This window comes from Rhodotorula paludigena, assembly GCF_050403205.1.
Source record: "Rhodotorula paludigena JCM10292 DNA, Rt_paludigena_JCM10292v1_ctg3, whole genome shotgun sequence".
Classification (NCBI taxonomy): Eukaryota; Fungi; Basidiomycota; class Microbotryomycetes; order Sporidiobolales; family Sporidiobolaceae; genus Rhodotorula; species Rhodotorula paludigena.
In genome coordinates, this window is record NW_027481455.1 from 296,436 (window position 1) to 313,166 (window position 16,731).

Here is a 16,731-nt window from a genome sequence, read left to right on the forward strand (position 1 = left end):
TGCTCATGTTGTGTTCCCCTTTCCCATTTGTTGCAATCCTTTCGCGCACTCTCTTTGCTGCTCATCTCACCCCCGACTCCGAGACACGAGCATCGAAAAGCCCTAGAATCTACAGACTGCAAGTCTATGCTATGCTCTACCTACCGCTCTACTTCCTCCCCCCTCCTCGCGCCGCTTCCAACCTCCTCTCGTTCCGTTCCCTGCGCCGCTCGCTGCGCGCCTCTTCGCGCGTGCGGTCCCGCTCGCGCCACCTTTTGCCGCGCAGCGCAACGACGACGAGGGCCGCTTCGCCGAGGAGGAGGAGGATGCCCCACCCTGGAGTTCGTTCGCGACGCAGACTCGAGTCAGCGCGAGGCAAGGGAGGAGGAGGGAGGAGGGAGGGGGAGAAACGCACCGCTGTAGAAGCAACCGTTGCCGATGTGGTTCAGGATCGGCTCGGCCGACTGCGACGCGGCGCACTGGTTTCGACCGGTTCACACACGGAAGAGCGTCAGGTCATGTCCGTCTTGATGCACAAGGAGGAAGAGGGGCGCACAGCGAGCGACCCGCGGAAGAGCGAGTTGCACGCGACGGCGCTCGTCGCCCTGCCCGGGTTGGCGTCGACAATGTAGGCGAGCGTCGACGCGTAGATGACCATGATGCTCGCGCCGAGCAAGAAGAGGACGACGACGGGCGCGGCGACGTGCACGTGGTAGTACGCGAGCCAGCCGTATGCGATGAAGAGGAGAGGGAGCGTCGCAAAGGCTGGGTACGTCGACTTTATGCGCATCTGCCGGGCAGCAAGCGGTGAGGTGAGCGAGCGGGTTGGCGGTGAGGTACCGTCGCGGTATGGACAACGCAGAACGCACCTCGGGCTCGCCCTTGCCGCCGTTGCCCTCCTTCATCTTGGTAAGCACATAGTCCGAGTAGCGCCCGCCGCCGACGCTGCCGACGACGTTGCCGAGCCCAAAGCTGAGGAGGACTAAGCCGACTTCGATCGGCGAGTAGTTGTACGGCGCGGCGGCGAACGTGCGCGTCGCGGTGAACGTGACGCAGTACTGGCTCGCAAAGAGGAAGCCCGAGTACAGGAGAACGAGCGTATTGGTCGGCTGCTTGAGGACCGAAGTCGTCGCCGCGAGCGGGTTGATGTCGCGAAAGTGGATTTTCACCTTGACGTCGCCGCTCTTGGCCGACAGGGCCGTCCGCACCTTGTTGAGCGGCGAGAAACCCGACGGGCCCGCGCCTGCTGGCTGGTCCCGCGCAGGGGCGACCACCTCTGGCGAGAAGGTCGCGGCCTTCTCCCCCTTGGCCGCCTTCCCTCCGCTCGCCGGCCCCGGCGCGCCAGGTGGGAGCGCAGCACGTGCCTGCGCGAGCTTCTCACGCGCGTGCTGCCGCGCGCGGTCGTGCGCCTTGCGCCAGGCGAGCGAGCGCTCCTTGCGGAACGTATCGGGAAGCCACAGTGCGAGCAGCCAGCAGACGGCGCCGTACTGCGAAGACAATGAGGCTCGTGAGTGGGGCCGGAAAGAAAGCTCGAGGTCGAGACGTACCGCCGTGAGGAAGTAGAAGCTCCCTCGCCAGTCCGCCGCAAGGGTGAGACCACCTCCGATGAGCGGGCCCGCCGCAGGGCCAATGAGCGGTGCAGCGTAGAAGATGCCGAGCTTGGTCCCGCGCTCGTGCGTGTCGTACATGTCGGCGAGCGTGCCTGCTCCGAGGCCGAGGACGGCGGCGGACCCGAGGGCCTGGACGGCGCGCATGGCGATGAAGACGGACATGGACATGGCACGTGAGAGCACAATCGTCGCGACGATGTAGATGACTGCACATCGCGAAGCAAGCGAGGTGAGCGGGTTTCGGATTGAGGCGGCAGCGCGGACCGGCGGTACGCACCGAGAGCGACAATGTAGCAGTACTTGCGGCCGCTGACTTCCGAGATGGCCGACCAGAACATGGGGAAGACGCCCTGGCCGGCGATGAAGATACTGACTGTCGCGGCGACGAGGTCATCGTTGGCGTTGAGGTCGCGCTGGAGGCTCTCGAGGGCGGGGAAGAAAATGGACGCCGTGATGGTGCCTCCGATGGCGGTGAAGGCAATCACTCTACGAGATCTCGGGCGTCAGCACCACTGGATTAACGGCACGCTAGCTCGGCACGAGGAGGCGAAGCGGAAGCAGCGTCGACGTACGCGAGCACCGTGTTCTTGCGCGCTTGACTCCACAGCCTCGGGTCGTTTTCGACGACGACGTGCTCGACGTCGAGCGGCTCTGCGCTGCCGTCGTGACCCTTGGGTGTCGCCTCGATATCGTCTGTTCGTGATGGCTCGCCATCATCGTCCGCGTCGGCGAGGGTCGTCGAGTGGCTGGCTGAGCGCGATCGTGCAGGTGCGTCGGCGGCCCGTACATCGCTGGGGGTCAAGCCGGGCGGCGGGGCGGAGACGACGTCTCCGGCTTCATCGGCGGGCGGAAGAGAGCGAGGCGGAGACGGTGGCAGCGCGGGAAGCATGGCGAGGTGGGGCCAGTCAGATCAGGAGCAAAGGTCGCATCGCACGGACAGGACAGAGCAGGGCGGGACAGGCAGCGGGGCAAAGTCAAGGCTCTCCCGAGCTTCCGCTTCCGATCCCGACAGAAGCATCCCGCGGGATCCCCCTCCCCTGGCTCGACGCCAACTTTGGCTCTCGACAGACAGTCGAACGACCACAGCTGCGAAAGACTGCACAGCACTGCACGTGGTAAGAGGAAAAAACAATGGACAAAAAAAGACAGCCACCCAGCCCAACAAGCAGCGTTGACCTCGCCACCGCAGACCTCACAGCTCCTCCCTCCCCGTCTGCCCGAACAGCGCACACCACAAGTCGGCCATGCCCTCGACGACGCGCCCGTTGACGCACAGCTCGACGCCGCCCGCCGCGCACGCGTCGACGAGCGCGCGCATCTGCGCGCCCGAGCGCCACCCCTCGCTCACGACGTCGTCGGGGAAGCGGCCGACGAGCTCGAGCGTGCGCAGCGACGTGCGCCCGACAGCGTCGGCGCCGCCTCCGCTCTTCTTCTTGCTGTCGGATGGCGCGGGCGCGGGCGCGGACGAGAGGCGCTCGACGGCCGAGACGAGGTCGGCAAGAGGGATGTACGCCGCAAAGTGCACGCGCAGGTACGAGAGGTACTTGCCCGTGAGGTAACCCGCGGCGAGCACGTTGACATCGGCGGGAAGAACACCGGCTGCTCCGAGCTCGAGGCGGCGCAGGTTGCGACAGTAGTGAAGCATGTTGCCCGTTGACTCCTCGATGTGATGGACCGCGAGCGTGTGCAAGCCGTCACCCACCCGGGAGAGGAGGTTTCCGATGCCGTTATCGGGAGCGTGGATGTGCGACAGGCGAAGCTCGCGCAGCTGGAGGAGGCCGTGCTCGTACGGGTACACGACCTCGACCGGCGGAGGGAAGTACAGGTTACTGTAGAGCTCGAGACGCTGCACGTTATTGAGCCGCGAAACCAGCGCGCCGGCGACCGTCTCGAGATGCGCGTTCAGATGGTTCGGCGGCAGAGCGACGCAGATGTGCGTGAGCGAGGCCGGGAGCGAGTTCCACAAGTTGTGGTCGCACGCCTTGTCGCCGAGCGTGAGCTTGCGGAGGTTCGTCATGTAGCTGTTCCGCGTGAGAGGCGCGAGAAGGAGACGATGGTGACAGGATAGCGGCAGATGAGCGAGTCGACACCAGGAGCAGACGGCCGAGAGGCGGAGTGCATCAGCAGAGGCGCACCGTGACATGCAGCGAGAAGGCTACGCACAGAACCATCTCGTTGGCAACGAATTTGCCCTGCCTGCCCTTTGGCTTGAAGAGGAACTCGCGAAGCGAGGCCTTGCCGGGCCCGTTGGCGAACTCGAGCAGGTCGAGCTCAGTCGGGCCCTGGAGAAGCCAGAGCTGAAGCTTCTCGAGCTGCTGCCCTTGCGTGAGCCACTTGAACGTAGCGGACGAGATGCGCAAGCGGTCGAGCGCGAGGCTGCGGAGGTGCGGGAACGGGAGGCGCGAGTCGGGCGGGACGAGCGGGAGGGCATCCTTGGGCAGCTGGCTCAGCTTGAGGCTCGTGATGGTCTGCGGGAATGTCTCGAGCACGGCAAGGTAGCGCCTCGACACCTCTTGATTGCGCTTGGCATCGGTGTCGGGCCCGAAGAAGTCGTCGTCGTCGTCGTCGTCTGACTCGTCCTCCGACGTGTCGCGCGGGTCGTAATCACCGAATTGCGAGCTTGGGACCATCGGGAGACGGATCGAGGTCATGGGGGCCGGAAACGAGCCACGCTTGCCGCGCGACTGGGCGAAGGACGGCATGTGCGGGCTGTCGAAGAAAGCAAGGTTGACGCAGAGCGCGACGAGCTCGCCCTGCATTTGCTCGGAGAAGACATCGGGGTCGTGGAGCGCGGTCTCCTTGAAGGTAATTGCGCGAACGTGGGTCGCATTCGAGCAGTACCAGCGCAAAGACTCGAGGAGACGGGCACCCGACTCGGGAGCCGAGATGATGACCGAGCGGAGGAGCAGGCGCCTGCACGGGCGCGACAGAATGAGAAGCTGCGCGACTGGCTGCGCACGGGCCGAGCTGCGCACCTCGCGACGTGAGCGAAGAGCCTCGAGACGCGAGAGAGGCGGTCGAGGGTGCGGCGATTGCACAGCGTGGACCCGTCGAGGGTGCTTGCGAGGATGCACTCGACGAGCTCGGGCGACAGACTGGCAAGCTGCGCCATCCCGTGCGAAAGACGCAGAAGTGCAGCGAACGGAACGAGCGGAAGGATCTCGAGGCTCGAGGCGAAGGTTGGCCAGAGCAAGTGCACAGCGACGACTGCCGCTCGCGCAGGCGGGGATGCGCAGAGTGCGACTGGCGTGCACGCTCGCTGTCGCTCTTGCTGCACTCGCTCGCGCCAGTCCCGACGCGAGCGACGCCTCCCCCACCTCGCCTCCCTCAACGCAGAGTGACATCGACAGCTCAGTCACACCGCAACAGGCAGAGACGCAGACTTCCTCAATAGATCAGGCACTCTCACAGAATGCTACCGGTGAAATCGCTGGTCCTGTCGAGCCGATACTCGCCGAACAATCGCCCTCGACCTCCTCCTCCCTTTCCTCGACTCTCGCTGTCTCGCCCACTGAATCTCCTGCACCGGCATCGACACCAGTCACCGAGTCATTAGCTGCGAAGCGTCACGATACGACCTCCGCCGCCGTCTCGCCTGCCTCCGACAGTGCAGCCGCCGCTCCCTCTGCCGCTCCGCCCGACCCTTCTCCCTCGCCCACAGCCGCCGAAGAACTTCTTCCGCCTCCGCCTCCCGCCGTACCTGAAGAACTCGCTCTTACCGAGCTCCCACCAGCTCCCGAGCTGCTCTCGTTCAATGAATGGCGAGAACGCTACGTCGTTCACCCCGACCCGTCGGTCGCGCGACGGGCGAAAAAGGCCGCCCAGCGCGCGCGGCACGGCGAAGTGGGAGCGGAAGACGGCGCAGAAATCGTGAGCGGAGGGACGCGCAAGGAGGAGGCGAGGAGTGCAGTAGGACAGGGCGCGCTGGATCCCGTCGGCGGCGTAGCCGGAGCAGGGGACGCGTTCGCCGGCGCGGTGGATGCGCAGATCATCCTCGCCGACGAAGACGACGCTCTGGCGTACGCAGTGCCCTCCGACTCGGGATCGCCAATTCAGCCCTTGCCGAACGTCGGCGCGGGCGACTCGACCGACCCGCTCGTGCTGCTCAAGGACCGATCTAATTACGCCGCATCCGAATGCGCAGCCAAGCTTCATCGCTCGTCCCGCCAGTCCAAGGGCGCCTCGGCGATCCTCAACGAGAAGAAAGACCGGTACATGCTCACGCCGTGCGCGGCGAGCCCCAAGTTCGTCGACGTCGAGCTGTGCGACGAAATCCAGATCGACACGCTCGTCCTCGCCAACTTCGAGTTCTTCTCGAGCACGTTCAAGCACTTCAAGGCGAGCTGCAGCGTCGACTACCCGGGCAAGCCGGACGACTGGCACGACCTGGGCACCTTCCGCGCGCGCAACGTCCGCGGCCTGCAGGTGTGCTGTGCTCTCTGCGTGACCTCCAGTCTTCTAGCTCACTCGCATCACGATGCAGGTGTTCCGTCCGCTGCGTGACCCACACTTTTGCCGCTATTTGCGCATCGACTTTCTCTCGCACTTCGGCTCCGAGTACTACTGCCCCGTGTCGCTCCTGCGCGCGTACGGCTTCACGCAGCTCGACGCGTACCGCGAGTCGGAGCGCAAGGCCAAGGCTATCGAGGCGGCGCTACGCGCGGCAGAGATGATCGAGGACGAGGTCGACGAGCAGGAGAGGGCGCTCGAGGACGCGCTCAAGGTCGAGGTCGAGAAGCTCGAGCGGCTCGAGCCATCGCCCGAGGCCCTGAACTCGACGAGTGCGACTGGCGAGACCAGCGCGCAGGTCGCGACTGGCGCGGAAACATCGACGACCTCGTCAACGAGCTCAGGCTCGACTATACCGACGTCGCCTGGCACAGCTGCGCCGTTGTCGACAGAAACGAGCGCAGAGTCTGCCGCATTGACCGGTGCTTCCGCGTCGACAGAAGTGCCGCACTTGTCCTCGGTGACATCGGCCGCTTCATCGTCCGCCGTGGTTGAGCCGACTTCGAAATCGTCCCTGTCTTCCGCCTCACCGACCGTCTCCTCCCTCTCTTCGACGATCCACTCCGTCAACTCGACATTGAGCTCGTCGCCGCCCGCGAACACCTCTGCACCAGCTTCTGGCCCTTCGTTGTCGTTGCAGGCCGAAACGCCAGCCACCGCTCCCACAAAGTCATCGGCGGAGACAACGGTCGCAGACGGCTCTCACTCTGCTACCTCCGCCTCGAAGGCCTCTTCAGCCTCAACCTCGTCCATTCCATCGCCGTCGGCTGCGACCGTGTCCAGCGAGACGAGCAGTGCCCTCGCGAGCCAGGCGCCTCCTACCACCCCTTCAGCGCCTCGCAACGAGACGGTCCAGGCCTCGTCTACGCACAGCACGCCTACCGCCTCGGCATCGCACGCTCCCGCACCTGCCCCGCCGCCTCTGCCACCACCACCGCCCCGTGCGCCCGTCCTCGCCCCACCCATCGCCCAACCCCAGCCGGGCGAGTCGATCTACGGCACGATAATGAAGCGCCTCTCGAGCCTCGAGCACAACCAGACGATCACGCTCGGGTTCATTGAGGCGCAGAGCGGGATGCTTCGGGAGGCGTTTGGGCGCGTCGAGCGGCGGCTGAGCGACGTCGAGATGTCGGTGCGTTGCACGTTCGGTTCCCCAACACTGGATCTCACTGACGACGGGTTCATCATGGTATCTTATAGCGGTCGCGCCAAGAGCAGAGCATCCGACAGGCGCTGCACGACCTCGAGAAGCAACGTCTTGAGCTCGAGCGCGAGCGGCTGGCACTCATTTCGCAGGTCAACCTCCTCGCGCAAGAGGTGCGCCTTCCGCTGCGTCTTTTCGCCTCAGCATCTTCTTACACGTCGATCGCCACGCAGATCCGCTTCGAGAAGCGCCTGACGGTGGCGCAGCTCGTCGGCCTTCTCCTCCTCGTCATCTTTGTTGGCTTCACGCGTGGCATCCCGACGTCGCCCTTCTTGCACCTCGCCTCGGCGCAAGCGGGCAGGTATGCGCTTGCGAAGCGCGAGCGAGAGAAGGAGCGCGAGGCGAAGAGGACAGCCGACGCGGGCGAGGCGAGCGGGAAGGCTGTTGCGGCACCTGCCGCTGCACCCATCAAGCCGTCCGACGACCCTGTCGACATGGAAGGTGCGCCCTTCGCTCATCTTCCCCCAATACGGCCCGCTCACGAGTCTCTGAGCAGCCCCACGGCGCACGCAGCGCGTCAGTCCGGCCACCTCCCTCTCCCGACAATCTTCTCACGCTGCCCACTCCTCCAAGCGCTACCCCTCGCTCTCCAAGCCGGGCACTCTTCGACGACACTACGGCGTCGGCGCCCCCTCCTCCTCGTCAATCGCCGGCGGCGGCTCAGCGTCCCGCTCATCTCGCACGACGCGCGCCTGGACGCCGCCGGTCCGGCACTCTTCCGCCCCGCCGGAGGACCCACTGCCCGACCGCGTCACGAACGCGATTGAGGCGCGCGAGGCGGCGCGCAGGCGGGTGCATGCGCGCGGAGCGTCCGTTCGGACGGTCGAGGGCGCGCCGCTGGCCGGCTCGTCGCGCCTTGCGCCGCCGCGCCCCAGCAGCGCATTCGGCGCTTCATCCGCCGATGATGCAGATACGGAGCCGTCGGACGTGCTCGGGATGGCGCACGGTGGCGCAGCGTATTCCGATGCAGGCGCCGAAGGAGGCGACGAAGCGGACCTCTCACCCGTCCCGTCCGGGCGCGGCGCCCTGTCTGGCATCGGCGCGCTGTCGCCGCTCTCGTCCGCCGGCGGATTCGACGACGAGCACGGGTATCACACCTACAGCAGCGACGACGAGGTGGTGCTTCCTCCCGCTCCCGCGCCGCCTTCTCCGCCAGAATCCGCCTCTTCGGACAAGGGCAAGGCGCGCGCCGTGCCACCCTCGCCCTCTGGCGCTTCGTCGACTTCCGCGTCGGCGGGATCGCCTGTCGCCGCAACGACAGGGCGCAAGACGCCCTCGCGACCGCCGAAACCGCAAGTCCCGGCACGCCCGGCAACGTCGATGGGAATCCGCTTCCCGTCCATCGAGGGCACGGACGGGTCTTTGCGCAGATTGGGAGATGCGGCGAGCGAAGAGCAGGAGGTGCTTGTCGTGCAGGAACCGAGGTCGGCGCTGCCTTCGCCGCCGCCAGAGCCAGTCTCGCGTGATTCGCCTCGGCGCGAGGAATAGCGCAAGTAGGCCCTCCTACGTGTACATAGAGTCTTCCTTTGCATTTAGTCTCTTGCAGGATCGTTGCAACCCGTGTTGTCGTGCTCTCCCTAAGCAGGCCACTCGGGTACAGCGCAGTGCGAGATCCATTTCGAGCCCGACAACGGAGGAAGCTAGGAGACACGGTGACGTGGACGACACAGAAGGGGATACGACGCAGCTTGAGCAGGCTCGGGCGGTTGTCAGGTCAGATTAAGGATCAAAGGTCGAACGGAAATGAGCGGGGACGCAAGCGATGGCGAGGCGCTAGAGGCGCATGCGGGTCAAACGCGTGGTTCCTCACCATGCGTGACGTTGCCCGCGCCGCCTCGTCCGCCGATCCACTTGTCGTCCTTGTGCTTCTCCGCGAACCTCGCCTCGACCGCCTTGTCCTCCTCCTCGATCGCGCGCTCGCGCTCCTTGCTCCCCGCCGGGCCCTTGCTCTGGCTCCGCACGTTGCCAAGCCCGCCGCGCCCGGCCGCGACGGGCAGGTCCTCGCCGTGGTGGTGCGCGCGGGCGCGCGAGCGCGAGCGCGACCGCGCGGCGGCAACGTCGGCGGCCGACTCGGCGGGCTGCGAGCCGTCACGCACGCGCGAGCGCGACATGTTGCCGGCGCCGCCTGTCGGAGCGAGAACTCTGTCAGTGCGAGGACGGGAGCGAGATAAGGCGCAGAAGGGGCACGCACCACGGCCGGTCGCCGTCAGGCCGCGGCCACGGCTCTCTGCGCGCGGCTCGTCGGCGTGCGCAGGGTTGAGGTGCGAGTGGTGTGCGGGCGTGTGGGACGCACGGCCGCGCTCGGCTGCAGGAGCGGGCGAACAGGGTCAGCCAACGCCTGGCGATAAGCGGGTGATCGAGCGGCGAGAGCGAGTGAAGCAGGGCGCACAGTCGGCGTCCGAGTGGCCAGAGACGGCGCTCTTAATCTTTCCGAGCAGTGCAGCCATGTCGTGTTCGCTGGCGGGTCAGAGGAAAGGGAGGAGGACCGAAGGCTCTCGAGATTGCAGCGACTTGGCGGCGACGCAAGCGAAGTCCACGAGCGACGCAGAGCCGGGCGTGCCTGAACGCACCTCTGCCTCTTTCCCCTTTCGCTCAGCACACCCCGCTTGGCATTGGCTCGTGGCGACTTGTGCTCCTTTCTGACCAGGAGGCGTAGGAATTGGCACCGAGATACCGCTCGAGATTGTCGTCGGGCAGGAGCAGAGGCGAGCAAAGGACAGCACCAGGAGCACGGCACTCACTTGGAAAACGCACCACCGAGCCCTCCTTTGGACGCTTCTTGCAGAAGCCAAGCAGAAGCGGTCGCACAAGCGCCGATCACACGGCCGAGACGCAATGATGAACGGATGAACCGACGAGAGCGGCGTCTTCGTCATTAGACGTGGTATTGGCACAGCGGCAGCGCAGGTGCTGCAGAGCAGGAGTATCTACAAACATACAGAAAGCCGGAGGAGAGTGGCGGGAGGAAGGGTACAGAGGCGGAGACAAGTCGAGCTGTAGGCCGGAGAGCGACTGGCGGCGGCTATGCTTCGGCGCCGCTGTTCTTGCGGAAGGACGAGAAAATATTGCCCGCTCCGCCTGAGGTGGAATGCGCGAGTCAGCAACGAGAGTGGTCAAGTCAGAAGAAAACGTCGCACCTCGTCCTGTGCTGACATAGTGCTGTTCGGGCGCCTCTCGCTCGCGCTTGCGCATGAGCTCCTGCAACCGGAGCTCTTCGTCCTCGGCGGCCGTGCGCTCCTGCTCCTCAAGGACGGTCGGGACCCTCCCGAGCTCGAGGTCGCGCCCGCGACTCGCGCTGCGAATGTTGCCGCGCCCGCCCCGCCCGCTCGACGCAACGTCGATGCGCCCCTCGCGCTCGCGAGAGCGGCTGCGGTCCTCGCGCACGGCGCGCACGACGTTCGGGTCCTCCTCGCCGTCGAATTCGGTCATGTCCTCGGACGGCGCGACGCCGATGAGGTTGCCTGCGCCGCCGCGCCCGGTCGAGAAGACCTTGCCGCCGACCGGCGGGGTCGGGTTGAGAGAGCGACCGCGCGAGGACGATCGAGTCTGCGACTTGGTGACGGGGTACATGGTCGCCTGGCTGTCGTTGTTTTCGGCGACGGTGGAGAAGGAGGGACCGCGAGAGACGGAACGGGGCTGGAAAGCAGCAAGAGGGGAGCGTCCGCGCTGCTGGTCATCGTGGCCCGTAGCGGCTGCGTGCGAAGAGATGAGCGTGAGCGCGAAGCGCAACGCCGAGCCGCCGGGTGCCGCGTGATCGAGAGAAGCGAGAGGCGGTGCGTACCCGTGTCTGCGCTCAGGCGGCGGCCGCGATCCTGGAAGTCGGCCTGGCGATCGCGGCTGGCGCTCATGGCGCGCTTGACGCGGTCCACGACGCGGCTGAGGCTCCTGCGGGTCCCACCGGGCGAGCGCGAGGCCGAGTGCTCCTCCTCGGCGGCACCGACTTGGCGGTGTGCCAGGCCGGGCACGGCGGTGCGTCCCCGTGCGGGCTCTGCCTGGTCTGCGATGTCACGTTCAGGGAAGGGCGTGGGCACGGCCGCAGGCTCAAAGGCGGGCTCGCGCGCCTGTGCTTCGGGGCGAGGCCGCTCAAGCGTCGCCATGGCGTGAGGGGGGAAAGGCGGAGTGGGACGCTGAGCAGTGTGTGGGTGCGCTGGCGAGCTGCACAGGCTCTCAGCAGTCGGTCACGCTCTTCTGGCAGTGCTCACGTGTCGTGGTGGAGGAGGATCAAAGCCTTGTGGCCTTCGTCGCCGTCTCCTCTCCTCGTCAGGTGACCCCGGCTCGACTCGCCAGCACAACCTCGAGCGGGTCTCTGCAGGGGGCGACCGACGCCTAGGTCTCTACTTGTAGGCTCTGCACCGAGTCGCTGCACGTCCACGCCGTGTGAGGCTTGCTGCCGTCTTCATCAGTTGCGGAGGGCTTGGTCTGGTCTTACGTAGCAGCAACAGTCCCCGGCGGTTCTTACGCGGCTTTGCGATGCTCTGAAAGTCTGTCAGGAGGAGAATGTGCCGCAGCCGGGCTCACAAGCAGATGTCACGCATTGCCGACCTCCCCGACCACCAGTCGCGAGTCCAGCACATGCAGCCCAAGGGCGACCGGATGATTCTGACGCCTACTCACGAACATTCGATTGCTAAGGAATCGAGCAACAAGCGAGCGAGGCTCCGTTGGTCAGGTTCGGCAGAGCACACAAGCGACCTGGTCGGCGTGCATGCGGGCCTTTCAGATGACCGGGTTACAGCGCAGTCCGACACCTTTGACCATGCTCGGGAAGACGAGCGAGCACGGAAGGCGGCGCGATAGGAAGGGAGGGCCCGGCAGCCTTATCATCGGAGGGAAGTGCAGGCAGTCACTCTCGGAGGACGATTCCGTCGCGCTCGCTGGCTCGAAGCGACGCACGCGACTGTTTGCGCAGCGAAAAGGGGCCTATCTAGAGGCGGCGGGGTTGGCCCCCGCTTGCCGCACCCCATGAAGCGACCAAGGTCGGCAACGGCGGCTCTCGCGGCAACGGCTCGATCTTTCCCCTCCCTCGAGCGTCTCTCGGGCTTCTTTCTGTTTCCTGTACTCTTTCAGCTACACCTTGCTCGATCGAGACTTTTCTATCATGTCCTACCACCCACTCGACCCGCTCACGGCTGCCGAGATCTCGCTCGCGTCGGGCTGCTTCCGCACCGAACTTCTCAAGCGCGGGCTCAAGTCTATCAAGTCTTGCGCCGTCTCCCTCGTCGAGCGTACGTTGCCGATAGCTCTCACATACTGTCGGGACTCGCCCGATAGGCGTCAGGCGCTGTCGCTGACCCCTTTCTCTCGCACTTCTTCCCCTGGATGCAGCTCCCAAGGCTGAGGTCGTTGCCTTCCTCGGTCTCCCCGTCCACCCGACCGACTACACCCCGTACAAGTCGGGCGTCCGCCCCGCTCGCCGCGCCGAGGCGCACCTCATCGACGTCCTCACCGGCGACGTCTACGTCGCGACCTGCACCTTCCCGCAGGGCGGCGGAAAGCCGACGCTCGATGCGTGCGACAAGCAGCCGCAGGGCACGCAGCCGGCTATCACGATGGAGGAGCTCGACGAGTCGGAGCAGGTCGTCAAGAACGACCCGGAGATCATCCGCCTGTGCGCCGAAATCGGTGCGTAGCAGCTCTGCTGCTCTTTGCCTCTCGGCTCTTCCCTGACGGGTTACTGACCTGTACCTTCTCAACATAGGCGTCAAGCCGGAGGAGATCATGGTTGACGCATGGTCGGTCGGCTACGAGGACCGCTTCCCCGGTCACCTCCGCCTGCAGCAGGCCTTCCTCTACCAGCGACTCGGCAAGGACGAGCACCTGTATGCTCACCCTCTCGACATGAACGCCGTCGTCGCAACCAACGAGAAGAAGGTTCTCAAGATTGGTACGTTGAACCCTTGCATACCCTGACGCGAGAGTGCTTTCTGACATTTGGCTGATTCTACAGACTTTGCGCCGCACCGCACCGACTCGCGCAACCCGGACGCTCTTTCGGGCACGACCGCACCGCACACGGTCGAGGGCAACTCGTTCGCCGACTGCGGCCGACCGCGCATCCCGCCGCAGCAGGAGCGCATGGACTACCTGCCGGACCTCATCAAGGCTGAGAAGGCCAAGCAGGGCGAGGAGTGGGACGTCCGCCGCGACATCAAGCAGCTCACTGTCATCCAGCCCGACGGCGTCTCGTTCAGCATGAACGGCAACGAGATCTCGTGCGTCTCGCTCTCTATGCCCCGTGCGCGATTTCAATGCTGACAAGCGTACTGCACTCCAGGTGGCAGAACTGGAAGATGCACATCGGCTTCAACGTGAGCCGCTCTCTCGTCAACCTGGTCAAGAGGCCCGACTGATCGCATCCGCTCTGCAGTTCCGCGAGGGCATCGTTCTCAGCACTGTCCAGTACTTCGACCGCGACGAGAAGCGTTACCGCCCAATCCTCTACCGTACCTCGTTCGCCGAGATGGTCGTCCCCTACGGCGCGCCCGAGTGGCCTCACCCGCGCAAGTTCGCCTTCGACGTCGGCGAGTACGGTCTCGGCATGATGGCCAACTCGCTCGCTCTCGGCTGCGAGTGCGTCGATTTCTCGCCAACCCTCCCGGTGGTTCCGCCGCTGACCCTCACTCGTCTCGCAGCTGCCTTGGCGCCATCCACTACCTTGACGCCGAGCTCTCCAACCACGCTGGTCAGGCTGTCACTCTCAAGAACTGCGTCTGCATTCACGAGGAGGACGACGGTCTCCTGTGGAAGGTGCGTCGCATTGAATCGCTTCAGCAAAGGTCAGAGACTGACCTAGTCTCCCACTCTAGCACACCGACTTCCGTCCCGGTGGGCGCGCGCACGCCGTCCGCTCGCGCAAGCTCATCATCCAGATGATCTGCACGGTCGCCAACTACGAGTACGCGGTATGTCCCTGTCTCTCTCTCCCGGCATGGGAATTGCAGCTGACTTGCTGTCCTTTAGTTCGCATGGGAGTTTAAGCAGGACGGCACCCTCGGCCTCAACATCAAGCTCACCGGTATCTTGAACACCTAGTGCGTGTCTTGCACGCACGCCTCCGCCGTGATTTTCTGGCTGACCAAATCCTTACTTCCTACAGCACCGCCGCTCAGGGCGAGAAGGTCAGCGCCTTCGGCACCCTCGTCGGCCCGGGCGTCCAGGCCCACCACCACCAGCACATCTTCTGCCTGCGTGTCGACCCGATGATTGAGTGCGTTTCCTTCCCCGCCTCGAATCTTCCGTCTTTCGATACTGACCTACCTTGCTTTGCAGCGGTCTCAACAACTCGGTCGTCGAGACGGAGGTCAAGCGCGTGGATGCGCCGACGGGCTCTGCGGAGAACTGGGTGCGTCCTCCTGCTTGAGAAGGCCGCCGTCGGGCACGCTTCCGGGTAATCTCGCCAAGCAGCACACTGACAGTATGATCCCATCATAGGCTGGCAACGGCTTCTACTCGACGAAGCGCGAGCTCAAGACGACGCACGAGGGTGTCCGCGACCCTTCGCCCGCCGACTCGCGCATCTGGAGCATCGTCAACCCGGCCAAGCAGCACTACTCGTCGGGCCACAACGTCGGCTACAAGATCATGTGCAAGGATTACGTCCCGCTCTTGCCCAAGGACGACTCGCTCGTCGGCCGCCGCGCGCCGTTCGCCAAGCACGCGCTGTGGACTGTGCCGTACGAGGAGGGCCGCCTGTACCCCGCTGGCAAGTTCCCGACGCAGACCAAGAAGGCGCCTGCAGACTCGCTCGAGGGCTGGGTCAGCAAGGGCGACAGCATCGCCAACCGCGACAGTGAGTTCACTCCAAAGTCGTTGTTTTCTGCTTCTCATGTCGCTGACATTGTCTCTGCTTCTTTCAGTCATCGTCATGAGCGTCTTCGGTACTACTCACATCCCTCGTCCTGAGGACTGGCCGTACGTACCATCTCACCTGTCTGCAGAGTCCGGCGGTCCTTGCGGTGGCACAGGAGCTGACTTGTTGTCCCTCTTGCTGGCTCACAGTGTGATGCCCTACGAGGAGGCGACCTGGATGATGAAGGTACGCTTCACTGCCCCCGTGCGCCCAGCAACAGCGGATCCTGACCCTCTCTGCCCCGACGCAGCCCTCGTCCTTCTTCCGCGCGAACCCTTCGCTCGACGTTCCCGCATCGGCAGACAAGTCGTCCGTGCGCGCGCTCGGCGGCGGCAACACGCCCATGTCCGAGGCCAAGACCGCCGGCAAGGACTGCTGCGGCGGCTCGAAGCTGTAAAGCGCCGGCCGTTCCTCCTTGCCTCTCCCCTCTTTAGACGTTCTCTTCATCTAGGTTCTTTCTGTCGCGCGGTACTCGAACCGGTCTGTCAGCTGTACGTTGTAACATAGATCGTTATGCCGCTCTCGACTTTCTATGTCTGCGTTGCGAGAGAAACGGAGAAATCGCGAGTTGCAAAAGAGGCGATGCAGTGCACGGGTGGTTAGGGTACTTGGCCGACACAGAGCCGCTTACTGGACACAAGCATACACCGTTGACAGGAATGGTCACAGAGAGGCGGAAGCGACAATGCAGTGCGAGGCGGATCGGAGAAGCTGCACGGGCGAGCTCGTCAGAGCGATCGTGACCAAAGTGGACGGGAGAAGGCGCACGGGCAGAACCAAATTCACGGCTCGTAGGCGGGAGGCGGCTTGCGCGGGAGGTCGCGCGTCTTGAACGTCTCGGCGTAGCGGACGCGGGCAAAGTCGTGGTTGACGGTAAGCGAGTGAAGCGTCTCTGCGCGTGCCCGGAGTTGGTCAGCGCGTGCTGTCGCCGCACGCGTCAAGGTAGAGGGCGCACGGCGGTCGATCTCGTCGAGTTCAACGGGGTACACGGCTTCGCGCATCGGGCCGCTACCCCAGTAAGCGCTCCCGGCGGTCGCCGCGCTGCTCCTCGAGCCGGAGCTGCCCTTGCGCCGCAGGAGCGCCGGCTGCGGGCCCCTCTTGGCGCGCGAGCGGTGGGCAAACCACGTGAAGAGCGCGATGGCGAGGCCGAGGATGAGGAGCGAGCCGAAGAGGACGGGGAGGACGATGGTCAGGACGCCGGTCTTTGTGCTGTGCTCCGAAGCGAGGTGCGGCTCGGAGATGATCGTCGTGGGGATTGAGCGCGCAGTGGCCGTTGTCGGCGCTTCCGGACGTGCGAAGCCGTCCTGCGTGAGGAGCGAGAAGGGGAAGGGCCTGTAGCCGAGCAACGAAGTCTCCGGCAGGCTCGTAGGAGACGACATCTCCGCGAATGCGCTTTCGAGCGAATTCCGTAGCAGTACAAGGCAAGGCAAAGCGTCGAGGAAGCGAAGCCAGAGAGGGAGATCGAAGGTGGTGGTACGGTGCGCAGCAAGAGGGCGTGGCTCGATCTCGCCTAAGCGGCTTCGAGGGCGACGCTAGCACCTGCAAGTGGCCACTGAAAGGCTCTGAGCAGCTCCGACGGG

The 16,731-nt window shown here is 65.1% G+C and overlaps 7 protein-coding genes across 7 annotated transcripts; 2 read left to right on the plus strand and 5 right to left on the minus strand.

Moving 5' to 3' along the window:
* Nucleotides 1-148: 148 nt before the first annotated feature.
* On the minus strand, nt 149-2,478 carry JCM10292_005162 (uncharacterized protein; the record flags this gene model as incomplete). Its single annotated transcript, XM_076646061.1, has 7 exons — nt 149-315; nt 395-458; nt 536-769; nt 849-1,466; nt 1,527-1,795; nt 1,867-2,075; nt 2,162-2,478. The coding sequence occupies 7 exons, from the start codon at nt 2,476-2,478 to the stop codon at nt 149-151; spliced, it is 1,878 nt and encodes a 625-aa protein (XP_076508340.1).
* Nucleotides 2,479-2,781: 303 nt separating this feature from the next.
* On the minus strand, nt 2,782-4,701 carry JCM10292_005163 (uncharacterized protein; the record flags this gene model as incomplete). Its single annotated transcript, XM_076646062.1, has 3 exons — nt 2,782-3,610; nt 3,753-4,502; nt 4,565-4,701. The coding sequence occupies 3 exons, from the start codon at nt 4,699-4,701 to the stop codon at nt 2,782-2,784; spliced, it is 1,716 nt and encodes a 571-aa protein (XP_076508341.1).
* A 300-nt stretch (nt 4,702-5,001) lies between these two features.
* Nucleotides 5,002-8,790, plus strand: SLP1 (Slp1p; the record flags this gene model as incomplete). Its single annotated transcript, XM_076646063.1, has 6 exons — nt 5,002-5,010; nt 5,154-6,014; nt 6,073-7,230; nt 7,299-7,415; nt 7,476-7,743; nt 7,799-8,790. The coding sequence occupies 6 exons, from the start codon at nt 5,002-5,004 to the stop codon at nt 8,788-8,790; spliced, it is 3,405 nt and encodes a 1,134-aa protein (XP_076508342.1).
* A 302-nt stretch (nt 8,791-9,092) lies between these two features.
* Nucleotides 9,093-9,749, minus strand: JCM10292_005165 (uncharacterized protein; the record flags this gene model as incomplete). Its single annotated transcript, XM_076646064.1, has 3 exons — nt 9,093-9,427; nt 9,494-9,607; nt 9,692-9,749. The coding sequence occupies 3 exons, from the start codon at nt 9,747-9,749 to the stop codon at nt 9,093-9,095; spliced, it is 507 nt and encodes a 168-aa protein (XP_076508343.1).
* Nucleotides 9,750-10,324: 575 nt separating this feature from the next.
* On the minus strand, nt 10,325-11,399 carry JCM10292_005166 (uncharacterized protein; the record flags this gene model as incomplete). Its single annotated transcript, XM_076646065.1, has 3 exons — nt 10,325-10,380; nt 10,440-10,994; nt 11,084-11,399. The coding sequence occupies 3 exons, from the start codon at nt 11,397-11,399 to the stop codon at nt 10,325-10,327; spliced, it is 927 nt and encodes a 308-aa protein (XP_076508344.1).
* A 1,001-nt stretch (nt 11,400-12,400) lies between these two features.
* JCM10292_005167 (uncharacterized protein) lies at nt 12,401-15,548 on the plus strand (the record flags this gene model as incomplete). Its single annotated transcript, XM_076646066.1, has 15 exons — nt 12,401-12,527; nt 12,628-12,924; nt 13,001-13,186; nt 13,250-13,514; nt 13,577-13,610; nt 13,670-13,872; nt 13,935-14,049; nt 14,109-14,204; nt 14,263-14,333; nt 14,399-14,509; nt 14,572-14,644; nt 14,734-15,091; nt 15,159-15,213; nt 15,301-15,337; nt 15,402-15,548. The coding sequence occupies 15 exons, from the start codon at nt 12,401-12,403 to the stop codon at nt 15,546-15,548; spliced, it is 2,175 nt and encodes a 724-aa protein (XP_076508345.1).
* A 385-nt stretch (nt 15,549-15,933) lies between these two features.
* Nucleotides 15,934-16,530, minus strand: JCM10292_005168 (uncharacterized protein; the record flags this gene model as incomplete). The annotated part of the gene is made up of 2 exons (XM_076646067.1): nt 15,934-16,043; nt 16,107-16,530. 2 exons carry the CDS (start codon nt 16,528-16,530, stop codon nt 15,934-15,936), a joined length of 534 nt encoding a protein of 177 aa, XP_076508346.1.
* Nucleotides 16,531-16,731: the final 201 nt, after the last annotated feature.